General features: G+C 38.8%; 1 protein-coding gene across 1 annotated transcript in view; it reads right to left on the bottom strand.

The window, feature by feature from the left end:
• Positions 1 to 13,284, bottom strand: part of LOC122815818 — a 337,567-nt gene extending 324,283 nt beyond the window's left edge. Inside the window, exon 1 of the mRNA XM_044088620.1 lies at positions 12,939 to 13,284. Coding sequence (XP_043944555.1) covers positions 12,939 to 13,040 — 102 coding nt within the window. The 5' untranslated portion in view covers positions 13,041 to 13,284. The remainder of the gene's footprint in view (positions 1 to 12,938) is intronic.
• Positions 13,285 to 13,512: the final 228 nt, after the last annotated feature.

Here is a 13,512-nt window from a genome sequence, read left to right as displayed (position 1 = left end):
TTGCTACCCCCATAGTGCCTTTTTTAGGCAAGGCTCAAAAGACAAACCCACCTCCATAGGTATCACAAGGGATAAGAAACTAAGAGTAATGCTACTCCACGCCAGAAGTCTAAACCTCAAGATGCACGCACTCGAAACTCTCCTTAGCATGGAGAACATCGATATCTGTGCAGTAACAGAAACCTGGTTCAGGGCTCCCGAGAACACCCCAGCACTATCAGGTTATACCTCATACCATGCTTTTCGGCCCCAAAACTTGGACCGAACCACAAAAGGAGGGGGAGTATCGATATTCATCAAAGATACCCACACCTCCAGGTTGGTGGCAAAGCACGAAGCATCAGAGACTATCCATGTGCAACTAACAGTGGGTAAAACTGCCTTCCAGTTTATAGCCTGCTACAGACCACCCTCCCAAACCCAGGAACCCCACTCGGCCTTCCTGAGAAGGCTGGAAAATATGAAGGTCACTCCAAACACCATTATATTGGGTGACTTCAACTACCCAAACATAGACTGGGAGCATTACTCTAGCTCCAACACCCTAGCCCAAAGGTTCCTAGAATTTATAAACTCAAATGCTATGGAACAACTTGTTACCACTCCCACAAGAGGGGAAAACATACTGGACCTGATCATCACCAACATGGGGACTCTATGCTCCAGACCAGAAGTGTATCCCTCACTGGTAAGATCAGACCATAAACTAATCTCACTGGATATTCACATCCCGACCCCACCCCCTGCCCAGAAAACCACAGTGAAAAACTTCTCTAAAGCAAATTTCACACTCCTCAAAACCAAGGTGGAATCCTTCAAAGCCCCCGGGCCTGTGGAAAATACGGCCCAGACCGCAGAATCCTTTATAAACGCATTCTATGAACACCTTCAGGAATGCATGGATCATGCGATCCCAAATAAAACCAAGACCCAATCCTCCAAATGCAGACGTCCTGTCTGGTGGACCCCAGCCATAAACAAACTATACAATAGAAGGAAGAAGCTACTAAATGATAAAGCAAAATCCCAAAAAAGGAAGGCATCTCTGATCAGTATTAGCCAAAAACTACGGGCACTCATAAAATTGTCTAAGGCCAGCTTCGAGAGAAAAATTGCACAGGACACTATGGATAATCACAAGGCTTTCTTTAGTTATGTTTGGAACCTGGGTGGTAATTCCCAGATATGCTCAGAATTAGTCCAAAATGACAAAAAATACACCGAACCCACAGACATTGCCAACATCCTAGCTGACAGGTTCAGCGCAACCCCCCCCCCCCACCAAAAGGGTAAATATCTATCCCAGCAGAGTGCTGCCCTCCTGACATCTCAGATGCTCAGGTAAGAGCAGCCCTCTCCAAAGCAAAAAACACAGCATCAATGGGCCAGACAGTGTCCTGGGCTGCGTCCTACGTGAACTCCAAGGAGAGCTAAACCCAAACATAAAACTACTGTTCAATATCAGCCTTACTACAGGATATGTGCCCAAAGAGTGGCGTACAGCAACAGTGGCCCCTCTCCACAAAGGTGGTGCCTCAACGGATCCTGGAAACTATCGCCCCATAAGCCTGACTAGCTTGGTGTGCAAAGCTATGGAAAGGATCATCATGGACCTCATAAATAAAGATATTGGGGACCTACAGACACTGGATCCTACCCAGTTCGGCTTTGTTAAGGGCAGATCCTGCCTCTTAAACCTGGTTGATTTCTTTGAAACAGTCACCAAGTCCATTGACGAGGGGAAGGTGGTCCACACAGCCTACCTGGACCTCGCAAAAGCCTTAGATACAATACCCCACTCGGGCATTATAGATAAGCTCACCAGCTTAAATATAAACCACTATGTCACTAGATGGACTGCAAACTGACTCAAGGACAGAACCCACATGGTTAGAATTGCTGGAGCCATGTCAGACTCCAAACCAGTTACAAGTGGTGTCCCACAAGGCTCAGTCCTGGGACCTCTCGTTTGGTATACATTTCTCGGAGGTACAGGCCAACACGGAAGGACTGTGGCTGACCAAGTTCGCAGATGACTGCAAACTGGGCGCCATAATCGACTCTCCAGCCGACACAAGCATCCTCCAAAAGGGCCTCATAGAAACAGACAACTGGTGCCAGAGCCATGGCCTCAAGCTAAATGTCAAAAAGTGTATAGTCATCCCCTTTGGCAAAAACAAAGTGCCCACAAATTACCACATAGGTGGTAATCCATTAAGTACAGAAGAAGTAATTAGGGACCTGGGGACCCAAGTTGATAGCAGTCTCTCATTTGACAACCACGTGGCCAAAGTGGTTAGAAAAACATTTTATATAGCCCACCTAATCATGAAGGGATTCACATCTAGATCAGGGGAGGTCATCGTGCCTCTTTACTCATCCCTCATCAGGCCCATAATTGAGTACAATGCCCCTTTTGGGATGTACCTTACCAGACACCTGCAGCAACTGGAAAGACCCCAAAAGTACCTCACCAAGAGGATCAAAGGGCTCAAACAGATGCCATATGCTGCCCGGTTAAAGAAACACCAGCTCTACTCAGTGGCATACCGCCTGTTCAAAGGCGATCTGTGCCTGACATATAAAGCCATGTCCAACCCGGAATTAATGAACATGCTGCACCTCAGAAAATCCAAATCCCATCGAGCTACGCGCTCGAGAGACTTGAACCTCAGCACTGAAATAAATAGGACATGCTGGAGGGACAGATTCATAACCCAGAGGCTCCCTTCACTCTGGAATAAAATCCCAGTCCAGGTTAGGCAGAGTCCCTCATTGACTCTCTTCAAGAGGAATCTTGATGAGTGGATGGGAGATCATAGGTTTACCCCGGGTATCACTTCTGTGTCACTGTTAGACAGAGGTACAGTATACTAACCTCGAAATAGGGCACAGCAAAATAAATTTAAAATGGGTGGCGAAAGCCAAACACATTCTGGCTAGGTTTATAAATGCCTAGGGCAGATAGCCTAGTATGAACCTATGAACCTATAAGGCAAGAAGGCTATCCTATAGAGAAAAACAAAATAAGGGAGAGAACACCCGAGATGGTATTTAAAAATACCACAAATGGTAAGGAAGGGCCTGTCAGAGGCAGAAGGGAGGGACATTACCAAAAATGGTAAAATTTAAAATTACCAAGGAAAGGGTAGGGGATAGAACTAGGTTATAGGCGACAGTGAGAAAAGGCTAACTTGACTAAAAAGTAAACAATTTTGAAGAAAAACTTGTCTTAAAAATAGCAATTTTCTACTTAGCTTTGAGAGAGATGGCTAGCACGTCTGACTCGGAATGCAGCAAACGAGATCTGGAGTAACTATGAGAGGGGCATTATGGGTAGGTCTTAGCTGAGAGTTTTGGCTTGTGCGAGCTTGGAAACGGCCGTATCGGTTCCGAGAACGGAACCGAGGTCCTATTTGTAATGAATGAACAAAGCTTTACAACATCAGATATAATGTTTAGAGGAAGAATGAAGTTTAAGGGAAGGCAGGAATTGAGTGAGCTATGTAATGCTGGAATAACAATGACTGAACAGAAGATTGTATGTTATGTATAATGTTTGCAACTGAGAATATGTCAATATGGTTTGTTTTCATTTGTATAATTCTACGACTGCCTATATCATAAGTGATAGTTCAATAAAGACGATTAAAAAAGTCTAAAGAGGTAATGATCAGACAAGATATAGAGTACAACTCCCCCTTCAGGATTTATCTCACTAAACATATCAAACGATTGGAAAGACCACAAAGGTTACAAATCAAAAAGATCACAGGCCTAAAGTCCTTGAGTTACCAAGAGAGACTGGGAACTCTATCCCTTTATTAGTGTCTTATAGACTTTTGAAGGAGATATCTAAAAATGGGACAACCAACTAAAACGGACTATACTGTAAAAATAAAACCAAAAACAATAATCCAAAAAAAGACTGACCAGCTCACAAAGTAATGTTTGTTGATAAACTGCAAAGCTTTCGAATACAAGACTCTTTCTCAATGCAACAGTTTAAAACATCAGTTCAGCATTTACATAACAGTTTAAAATCACAGCCAGCCTACTAACTTAAACTAATTAATTCAGTAAAAGTTAACCCTTTAAATCAATAAAACCACATGACATAAAAATTCTCATACAGCATTAATTAACAGAATGTTTTAATTGTAAGTATAGGCTTAATACTATTTATCGTACTTAAACCAGGTGGGGCATCTGCCCTAAAATAATTTACCTGTCTGTATTCCACTGCTTCTGTAACAGTAACAATATCCCCACCCCTATGATTCAAGTCCATTTTTTGTAGCACTCTAAACTTAAAGAAATGTTCATTTCCATAACACTGAATGTGCTTTTATTAAGCATTTGTGTCTAATTTTCTATGCATCTCCGACATATGTGATGCTATCCTTTTAGCTTATTATTTGTTTTACCTATATAGAAGTCTGAACATTTCCCACAATTAGCAAAGTAAATCACATTTTCAGTGTGACAAGTAGTAAATGTTTGAAAAACAAAATTATTTTTAGAAATTGGGTGCATAAATTCTACATCAGTGTTTATATACTTACAAAAGCTACAGTTATAGCAGGGAATAGTTTTTTTTTTTTTTACTAGGTTTTGTTTTCGTCTTCTGTACTTAAAATCCTTGTAACACAGCAATTGCTTAAAGTTTTTATCCTTTTTATATAGAAAACATGGTCTTTCTGTAATAATCTTACAAAGTTCATTATCTCAGCATAATATAGTCCAATTTTTCTCTATAATATTCTTTATTTGTTGTGTACGCTGTGCGCTAGCAAGTTAAATACTAGAGAAGAAGGGTTCAGAAAGGAATTAGAACATATGGCAAATAAGTTTCACTCTACAGGGTATGATATAACTTTAGTTAAGGAAAATATCAAAAATATGGTCTCTGAACATGATGGAATGGCTTGTCCATATTTGTATAACAACCAACCTATTGTTAATAATAAAGATGTAATGGCTAATAGGGACTGGCCTCTAATCTATATTACAAAATATAATAGGCATATACAACTAAAGAATATTATTGACAAAAAGTGGACTATATTACGCTCAGATAATGAATTTTGCAAGATTATTACAGAAAGACCATGTTTTGTATATACTTAAGTTAAAACATTCTATTATTTAATGATGTATGAGAAGTTTTATATTGTTCTTATATTGCTTTTTATGTCATGTGGTTTTATTGGTGTTTAAAGGGTTAACTTTTACTAAATTAATTAGTTTCAGTTGGTAGGCTGGCTGTGATTTTAAATTGTTATATAAATGCAGAACTGATGTTTTAATTTAAACTGTTGCATTGAAAAAAAGTCATACTCGAAAGCTTTGCAGCGTTGCAGTTTATCGAATAAACGTATTTATTACTTTGCGAGACAGTCTGTCTTTTTGGTTTTGTTTTTTACTTTTGAAGGAGATCGTGCTTACCACACCACTAAATGCTGTCTCTGCAAGTACAATACTGCCGCCAATACAAAAAACAGAGACCTAAATCTTCACCAACAGAAAAATAAAACAGTGGAGGGATAGGTTTATAACTCAGTGTCTCCCAAAATCTCCGAAACAAACCTCCCTTGTGTGTTAATCAGCGTGACTCACCATCTAACTTGAAGCATAACCTACATCACTGCATGGTTAGCCACAAATTTATTTTGGAATTGACTGGTATAGACCCCCTGCAGAAAGGAGGTAAAGCATGATGAAGTGTACTGGCAAGGAATGCTAGTAATAATGAAATCAACCAATATATACTGACATGCATACAATATGCAGCACCAGTACAAAAAAAATAAGTTATTCTCCTCTACAAAGGCAGCTCATAAGGCCTTGTCTGTTGTAATGTGCTGTAAACCTCATCATTATAAAGATGAATGCAGCACAACGACAATTCAAAGGTGGACAACAGAAAGGTACAGGGAATGCACCAGAAACCGACTAATGGACTAAAAAAGACTCCAAATGCACGCCACACTGCTTTTTCTTTTTTTTTTTTTTCCTTAATGGGAGAAAGAGGCAATGAGTCTATACAGTCTCCCTTTGAGGGGATATAACATTTTACCTTCCCTTTAACATGTCTTTCTCCACCTGTCCATTCCCTCCCTTTGAGGTCATACGACATTCTACCTTCCCTTTAACATTTGTCTTTCTCCACGTGTCCCATTCCCTCTGGAATGTTTCTGCAGCTTCCATCTCTACCATCCCTACAGAAGCCCATTCCATTGGTCCACATTCCTCTTAATCAATAAATATTTTTGCAGGTACTGGAAGATGTTGGTTCTTAAAATCTGCTGCCTGGGCCCACTCATTTCCCCCTTTGTCTTTTCTGTCCATGATTTCATATTTCCATTTCACAGCTTCAGAGGATGATCCTGTGTAACAATGTCATGTCCTCCACATCTCTTCTGTATTTTTTTTTCCATTAGCTGTTCTTCATCTCCTCTAATGTCCACTCGTATCCCTTTTCCTACACCTCCAGGCTCTTTTGGTGGTTCTTCTCTTGACTACTACCAGCATTCGGATGTCCCGTCCCTTCCCTTCTATGGCCAAAGGAAGTGCACAGGGTACTGCTGGTGGGGGGCAAACAGAGCATGGAAAAACAGGGGCATTACATCTTTGCTACTGGGATCTACTGCCTTCAAGATAAATGTCAGTGTGCTGTTATTACTACCACTGCCCACCCTGCTACTGTGGTACATTCTCAGTGCTCTTAACACTTCTAGATTCTTTCTTCCTGCTCTACTGATAATGGTACCACTCCCCCAGCTGACATTTCACACCAGGGTTGTTGTGGCCCAAGTAAATACTTTGCATATGTCTGCAATGGACCTTGGGTGCTGCCTTCATGCCCATGTGGTCAGACTTCCAACTCTATCCTGTGTGTTAACAGTGAAGGATAAGAGATGACTATGTCATCATGAACAGGTTGATTTTGCTCCCCATGCTCTCTGCACTGCTTCTAAACAAAAACATGTCGAGAAGTACTCAGCCCTGCAGTAATCTGCTAGTTACTTCCTCTACTCCTAACTTTGCCCCTCTCACCACATCTCTATCTACCATTCTTGAAAAAGGGAAGCAATACAATTATGAAAACAGCAGAAACTTTTAAGTCACTGAGAATTCCATACAGTCTCAGACGGTTCAGTCTACACACACACACACACACACCAAGACAAAACTACAAGATAAAATTTCACCGAGTACTACAAGCAGTCCCTAAGGGGTGCAGTCCACAAAAAAACAACAAGAGGGCAAAACTAGAGGTAGTATTTTGTCAGCTAAGAGGAGTATTATGTCATATAAAGGGTGCTGGATAGCATGAGCAGTCTTCCTGGAATGGGTACAGCAACAATTCTAATGCCATTAAGAAGTGCTGTGTAACAGACAACATGTAATTTTCATGACTGGTTTAAAAAGAAATGATTGAGATCTACAATTTAATAGCTAGGGAAATGGCAAACTAAGTGTTCTGCATTGGCTGTTAACAGCTACGCTTCTGTTGGACTACAAAAACTCTAAGGCTATGAATAGAATAATAGTAAGAAATGCTTTTTACATTAGCTCAACTTTTTAAACTCTGTTAGGCACTGCTGTACAGTTCAGTTGCAGCAATCAAAACTTTTCAGGTAAAAGTTGTTATACTTTGAATAATGAACATAATGATTCAAATGCTTTAATAAATAATCAAAGCATCACAGCAAGCAATATCAGCAATATAAATAACTTCAGTAAGTAGCAAATACAGAAGGAATAAATGGTTTGGACAAGCTCAAATTTAAAACTGTATTTTCACTAAACTTTAATTCTGCGCTAAATACACCATCTGTAAGTATATTAAATGAATAAAGACACTACTACAAAGTTCAAGTGTGTTATATTGGGGAAGGGATGAAGAAGGAGTGAAATAGGATTATAGGAAATCATGAGAACTGTGACAGATATTAGTGACTAAATAGACAGAGGCTGTGCCCCCCCACACTCAAAATATTCGTAAAATAATGTTAAGATAGAGTTGATAACTCTTAACATTTATATTACTTTCTCCCCTAAGAGCTTAAGTCAAGATAACTTTTACAGGTGTATTATTTCCAGGCTATTCAAAGGCATCAAAAACTATAAATGATCATACAGCCATACATAGTCTCATCGGGTGTGGTTTACCTGATACAGCTAGCTGTTGTATATTTCACTAGCATGGGTTAATATCAAGTCAGATACCTTCTCAGACACTGCAGCTACCCTGCAAGGCTTAATCTTTGGCTCGATACTGTTTACTTCATTTGTAAACAGAAAGGCCTTTTATTGTGGAAAAGCTAAAGCTAATCTAATTACACTGACGATTTCAGCAGCTCTGTTTTAATCTTGTCATACAACTGCTATCAGTACCATCACTGGCATAATGTTAGCCTCACTCAAAACAAATACTAAAACTATGGTGCCAACACACAATTCCTCGAAGGAAGCAAAAATCAGCTTCAAATACTATCTCTTGATAGGTTTCTGAATGAAATTTAAACTTTTGGGTATCCCAACTAATCAACATGTAGTTTGTCCAGTATATTTAAGTTGTAACATTAAAAATTAATCAAAGCTGTGTCTGTTCTAAAGAGCTAAACAATTCTAAATGAAATCATCCCAGTCCTGAAACTACTCTGACATTTCTTCCCCTAGTACACTATATGATTTCTACTACCTCATCCATAACCCTTAAAATTTTCAGCACTGGAACACATTTACAACAGAGCAGCCACATTTGCTGTAGGATATTCTCTTAAAACTCATCATCATGTCTTCTGAGGAAACCTGCACTGGTTCAGATTTTCACAACACTTTAGTTCACCTCAACAGAAATTTGCCCACTCCATCTTATATTACTCAAAAGATGCTGTGCAACCCAGTCCAAAATGAGCCCAACCAGAAAACTCTACCCTGGACTTTCTCCTCTTCAAAGCACTCAAATGCAAAGCCATTATGAGGGTAGCACTTTTATCATTTATAGTCTGCACAGTACAGACTGCTCTTTCCCTCAAGATTTGCCATTTATTTAAGCTTCCTTTCAAAAACACACTCAGAATATGCACATTCAGGATAGTCATAACTGCCTCCGGTAATAGCCGGTTCTGTACAGCCAATTTCTTGGTCATTCAAATTTTGTCTCAGTTTGACAAGAGTTTTTACTTCTTATATACAGCAGTTCCATGTTAATAGCTTATTGATAAGTATATCCAGTTCCATCACATTTTTGGGAACAGAGAGTGAATCTCATGCAACTGCACTGTACATTTAAGTAGCTTTCTAGTCTGTTTAATGCTCACAATATTCCTTATTTTTTCTGCTATAAGTATTTGTGGAGACGTCCTCCATTGGACTTCCACTGAAAATTAGTTATTGCTTAATAAATATGAAATAGCAATACACACGAGCTGGGTAATTAGTAAGACAAAAGCTGGACTCTGCTTTGGACATTGGGAAGTGGTTGGGAAAATGGCCTAATGGTTTAGGTGTTTGCCTTGCAAACACAAGGTGCAGGATTTGAGTTTCACAAGGACTGATTGGCTAGGCTTACAATGGCTCGCAAGGGCACTTAGCCTAGTACTAATCTATGAACCTATGACAAGTTACCATTATTAAAGTGAAGTAGCTGCAGAACCTGGACATACTTTCACTATAGGAGACAAATTGAAAATAGGACAGTCATGTCAACTGGGTCACTTTCATCATTTTTATTTATTTATTTATATTTCTTTACAGGGAAAGTGCACGGATCTCAAGGGACCATCTGTAGGCACAGCCTGGGTGAATTGGATCACATAAGTATATAAAAATATATACATACATATATTTGCAGATGCAGGATTCATGAATCTGTTACAACAATGAATTAAGTGGCTATACTGTTGTGTTCAGGACACATATCCCTGATCAATCGGTGATAATTGAAAAGACTGACCCTCACATTAGTTCATATCTAGAATACTGGACATATGTTCTTCTTTAGTATTAACTGTAGTACGCAATATCCATTGATGTTAATTATTCAACTGTAATAATTTGTAGTAAAATGAAAGACATTTCTCCTGCTAGATGGAGTTACATGAAAGATATCTGTGTTTGCAGTCTTCCATACTTCCTCACAGCAGTTATATGACCTGGCAGTGTGTACTGTTGCTTGGTAACCACAAGACAGGTGCTATGAACCTTTTGTCTTAAGGGTAAAATGCAACAGGGTTTAAAAATGAAGTACAAATTAATGACTTATTTCAGAATATTAAATAGTTTTAAACATTATTATTAAAACGCACAGATACAACTTTTATTGGGTTGTTTTAAGCATTCTCACACCTTCTGCCAAATTATTTAGTCTAGGATGTAATTTATCGAAGCTTTTGATCACAAGGGAGAAAAAGCTTTGTAGTGAAATAATTACAACGTTTAGCATACTCATCTTTCTGAGGATGGGTTTCCCATGTTTATTCAAAGCACTTTTCAAAATACACGTCATGAGCAAAGTGCTGGGCGGGCTTTGGGTAGTCCTTGTTACTGCGCATCTGGTGGGGTAATATTCTAATACAAAAGCCATTCTCCTCACAGAAGATCAGTATAAAATAAAACATTATGTACAAAGTAAATGCGTACTTAAATCAGTGAGGGGTTTCTTTTTTTTAAGCTCTGATATCTAAATGTTAAAACGTAATCAGCAGTTTGGTACGGAAGATTAGGAGATTATAAATACATACGGCAAGTCCTATGTTTCTTTATATTTTGTAATCTGTAAAGACATGCATGAATGAGCGAAGGTTGGGCGTCGGGCTGGCAACTCGGCACCATAAAAAATCTACTGCCAATCATTAGCGGACCGGTGTAACCGGAAAAAGACAACAACTTAAGTGATCATTAGCAAAAGGCTTAGCTGCTCTTTGTCTTGCCTACAAAATAAATCTGAGTATCCGTCTGCTTCACAACCGTACAATAAAACAAAGTCTATTTTGCAATTTTAATGTTTTAAATAACATATATTTTTTTTAAATATTAATCTTTCATAGATCTTGCCAATAAAAATGAGAAATAGAAATGATGCTTTCTGATGAGTTGCAACACGGCTGAAATGTAGAAAGCAAACCTGTTTTACATGTTTGTTTCGTACGCATTCGCTTTTACCATTTTAGAGTGTGTGCTAAACAGCAGTTTCCCTCGTTTCCAGCTGCATCATCTGTGGGGAGGGAAAGATAAATTTGCGTGTCCTAACCATCAAGATCACTGTCACAACACAACCACTGTTGCTCGGCATGTCCAAAATGTCAGAATGTTACGGTGGTAACGTAATATTACAGCGCAGCTCTTAAATTACGTAACCATCGTGACATTATAAACAGTTCGTACAATACCGCGGTGAATTGGCAAAGCCTGGCTTTTAGTATTTACGGTAAGGTTGGTCTTTGCGGACGAAGCACATGACATACACTGAAGACAAAGTGTGCAGAGATATGTTAGTACGTGCGCGCGTGTCGTAAACTACGCCGTTCCAGTAGATAGTATGCAAATAACGTAAACAACGCCAAAACTTGCACACATTTATGGTTCAAATTTAATCAGTACGTTAAATGACAGCGATTAAAAATATCTGCAACCAATCTTGCAAACCAAATGGCTGCCTTTGAGGCAAAATATTCACTTTAGAAATAAAAACAATTTGTGCTCCTACTAACTTATATAGGGTATGCCGGAAGGGCAATCCTAATTTATTTATTGACATTGTATTACCGGTAAAGTCCGACTGGGTAGCTCTCAAACAACTGGGGGCAAATCTCAACAGGCTCAGGGACACTTGTAAAATATATTAGTACTATCAACATACCTCTCAAGTGTACCTCATTACGAGGAACGTACCTCATTTGGGGTCTTAAAAAGTTCAAGTTCCTCGAAGTTCCACATTGAAAGAGTCTGTCACACATTCAGTGTTGGGAATTTTTTAAGTGAAATCCATGGTAAATAGAAAATTAAAGGATCTTCTTTATAAGTAAAACCATCATATTTTAACCATCCTATGACCTTCCTAGTTGAAGTTGTTAGTAAGCCATTAGTATGTGTTACACATTTTGCTAATTTGTTCCACATTATGAAGGCGAGTGTTCCTCATTTTGGAGATGGAAGGTTGAGAGCTATGACTATCAAGTACACTGACAGGACAAGAAAATGTGAATTAATATCCATTTTATGAAATAAAAGAACTTTGTAAGTCTAATTATTGTAATTATTTCTCAATAGTAATTCTCCAAAGTCACAATTTTAACAGGGATTAACAGCGTCACTGCTACAATTAAGTCAAAATCAGGAACAGTTGAGAGGTATGTGTAGAAGGCCATTTTCAGCGGAGGCCAGGGAGAAAAGCTCCAAGTTATTACAAAACATTTTAAGAGCAATAATTACTTTTGCAATCTTCAAAAATAAAACATCTAAATTAAAACAGTGAAACGCAATGGAGCACATGAGCGATTTTAAAACTGCACAGATAGCTTTTTACGTAGTTCTGTGTTTGTAATTTGTTACAAGCCGTCTTCTAACTCTGAACCTCTTAAAAACAAGAAATCTGGACAATAATGTGGGGACAAAGGCCCTGAAGAAATAGGGACAGATTTTAAATATTGCTGTTACAAACTTAGAAAGTTGCTATAATAACAGGATGTGTCGCGTGCATGATGCATCCAATTATTTAGTGACCTTCAGTCCTCAAAGACTTGCAGAAAAAAACACATTTTGAGGAAAAGATTAAATATATATACATATATATATATATATATATACACACACACACACACACACGAGTCAAAATCAGTTGAGAGGTATGTTTACAGTCTTTCACCATGGTTCTTCACACACTACAACTAGGCAATTCATGTAATTCCAATAAATCCCTTTCTTACCCGAGGGATCTGTAGCCAGTCGCACCCTAAAATTTTATTTTGTACACTGCACCGCCGTTGCCGTAACATTAAAATCCCACTATTTTGCAGTAGAATATGCATTTTATTGGACTTCTAACAAGACGGGCGATACATATATAAATCGTACACACCCGTTTGAGGTACTTTTTTTTTTTTTTTTTTTCAAAAAACAGCTTAGGGATGTGCTAAAAATACAGCTTGTTACCGTGTATGTGTACAGTAGCTCTAGGCTAGCCATCAACCAAAAAATTCATGGTAGAATAATTACACAACAAAACACGGCCTGGACGTTTTCTATGAAGACTGATAACTGAGTTTGTACATTGCGAAGTACTGAAAATGTACTTTATTTTCCAACGTTCCTCCTTTTCCTGTTTCAAAGCTCAACACGGTCCCTAAACCAAGTTGCCCCAGCAGCGGAGTGGGCGGGGATTAGCTTTCTTCAAAGGCTTGCAATGTTTGCATTTTGCTTCGTATTTTGTCCGGTGCCTCATAATTTTTCTGATAAATCACAGTGGCTTTCAGTTACACCACACATCATAGTTTCATTTTT

Source organism: Protopterus annectens, chromosome 11.part0, assembly GCF_019279795.1.
Source record: "Protopterus annectens isolate FY-2018-M chromosome 11.part0, PAN1.0, whole genome shotgun sequence".
NCBI lineage: Eukaryota > Metazoa > Chordata > Ceratodontiformes > Protopteridae > Protopterus > Protopterus annectens.
This window is presented reverse-complemented; position numbering and strand designations above follow the sequence as displayed.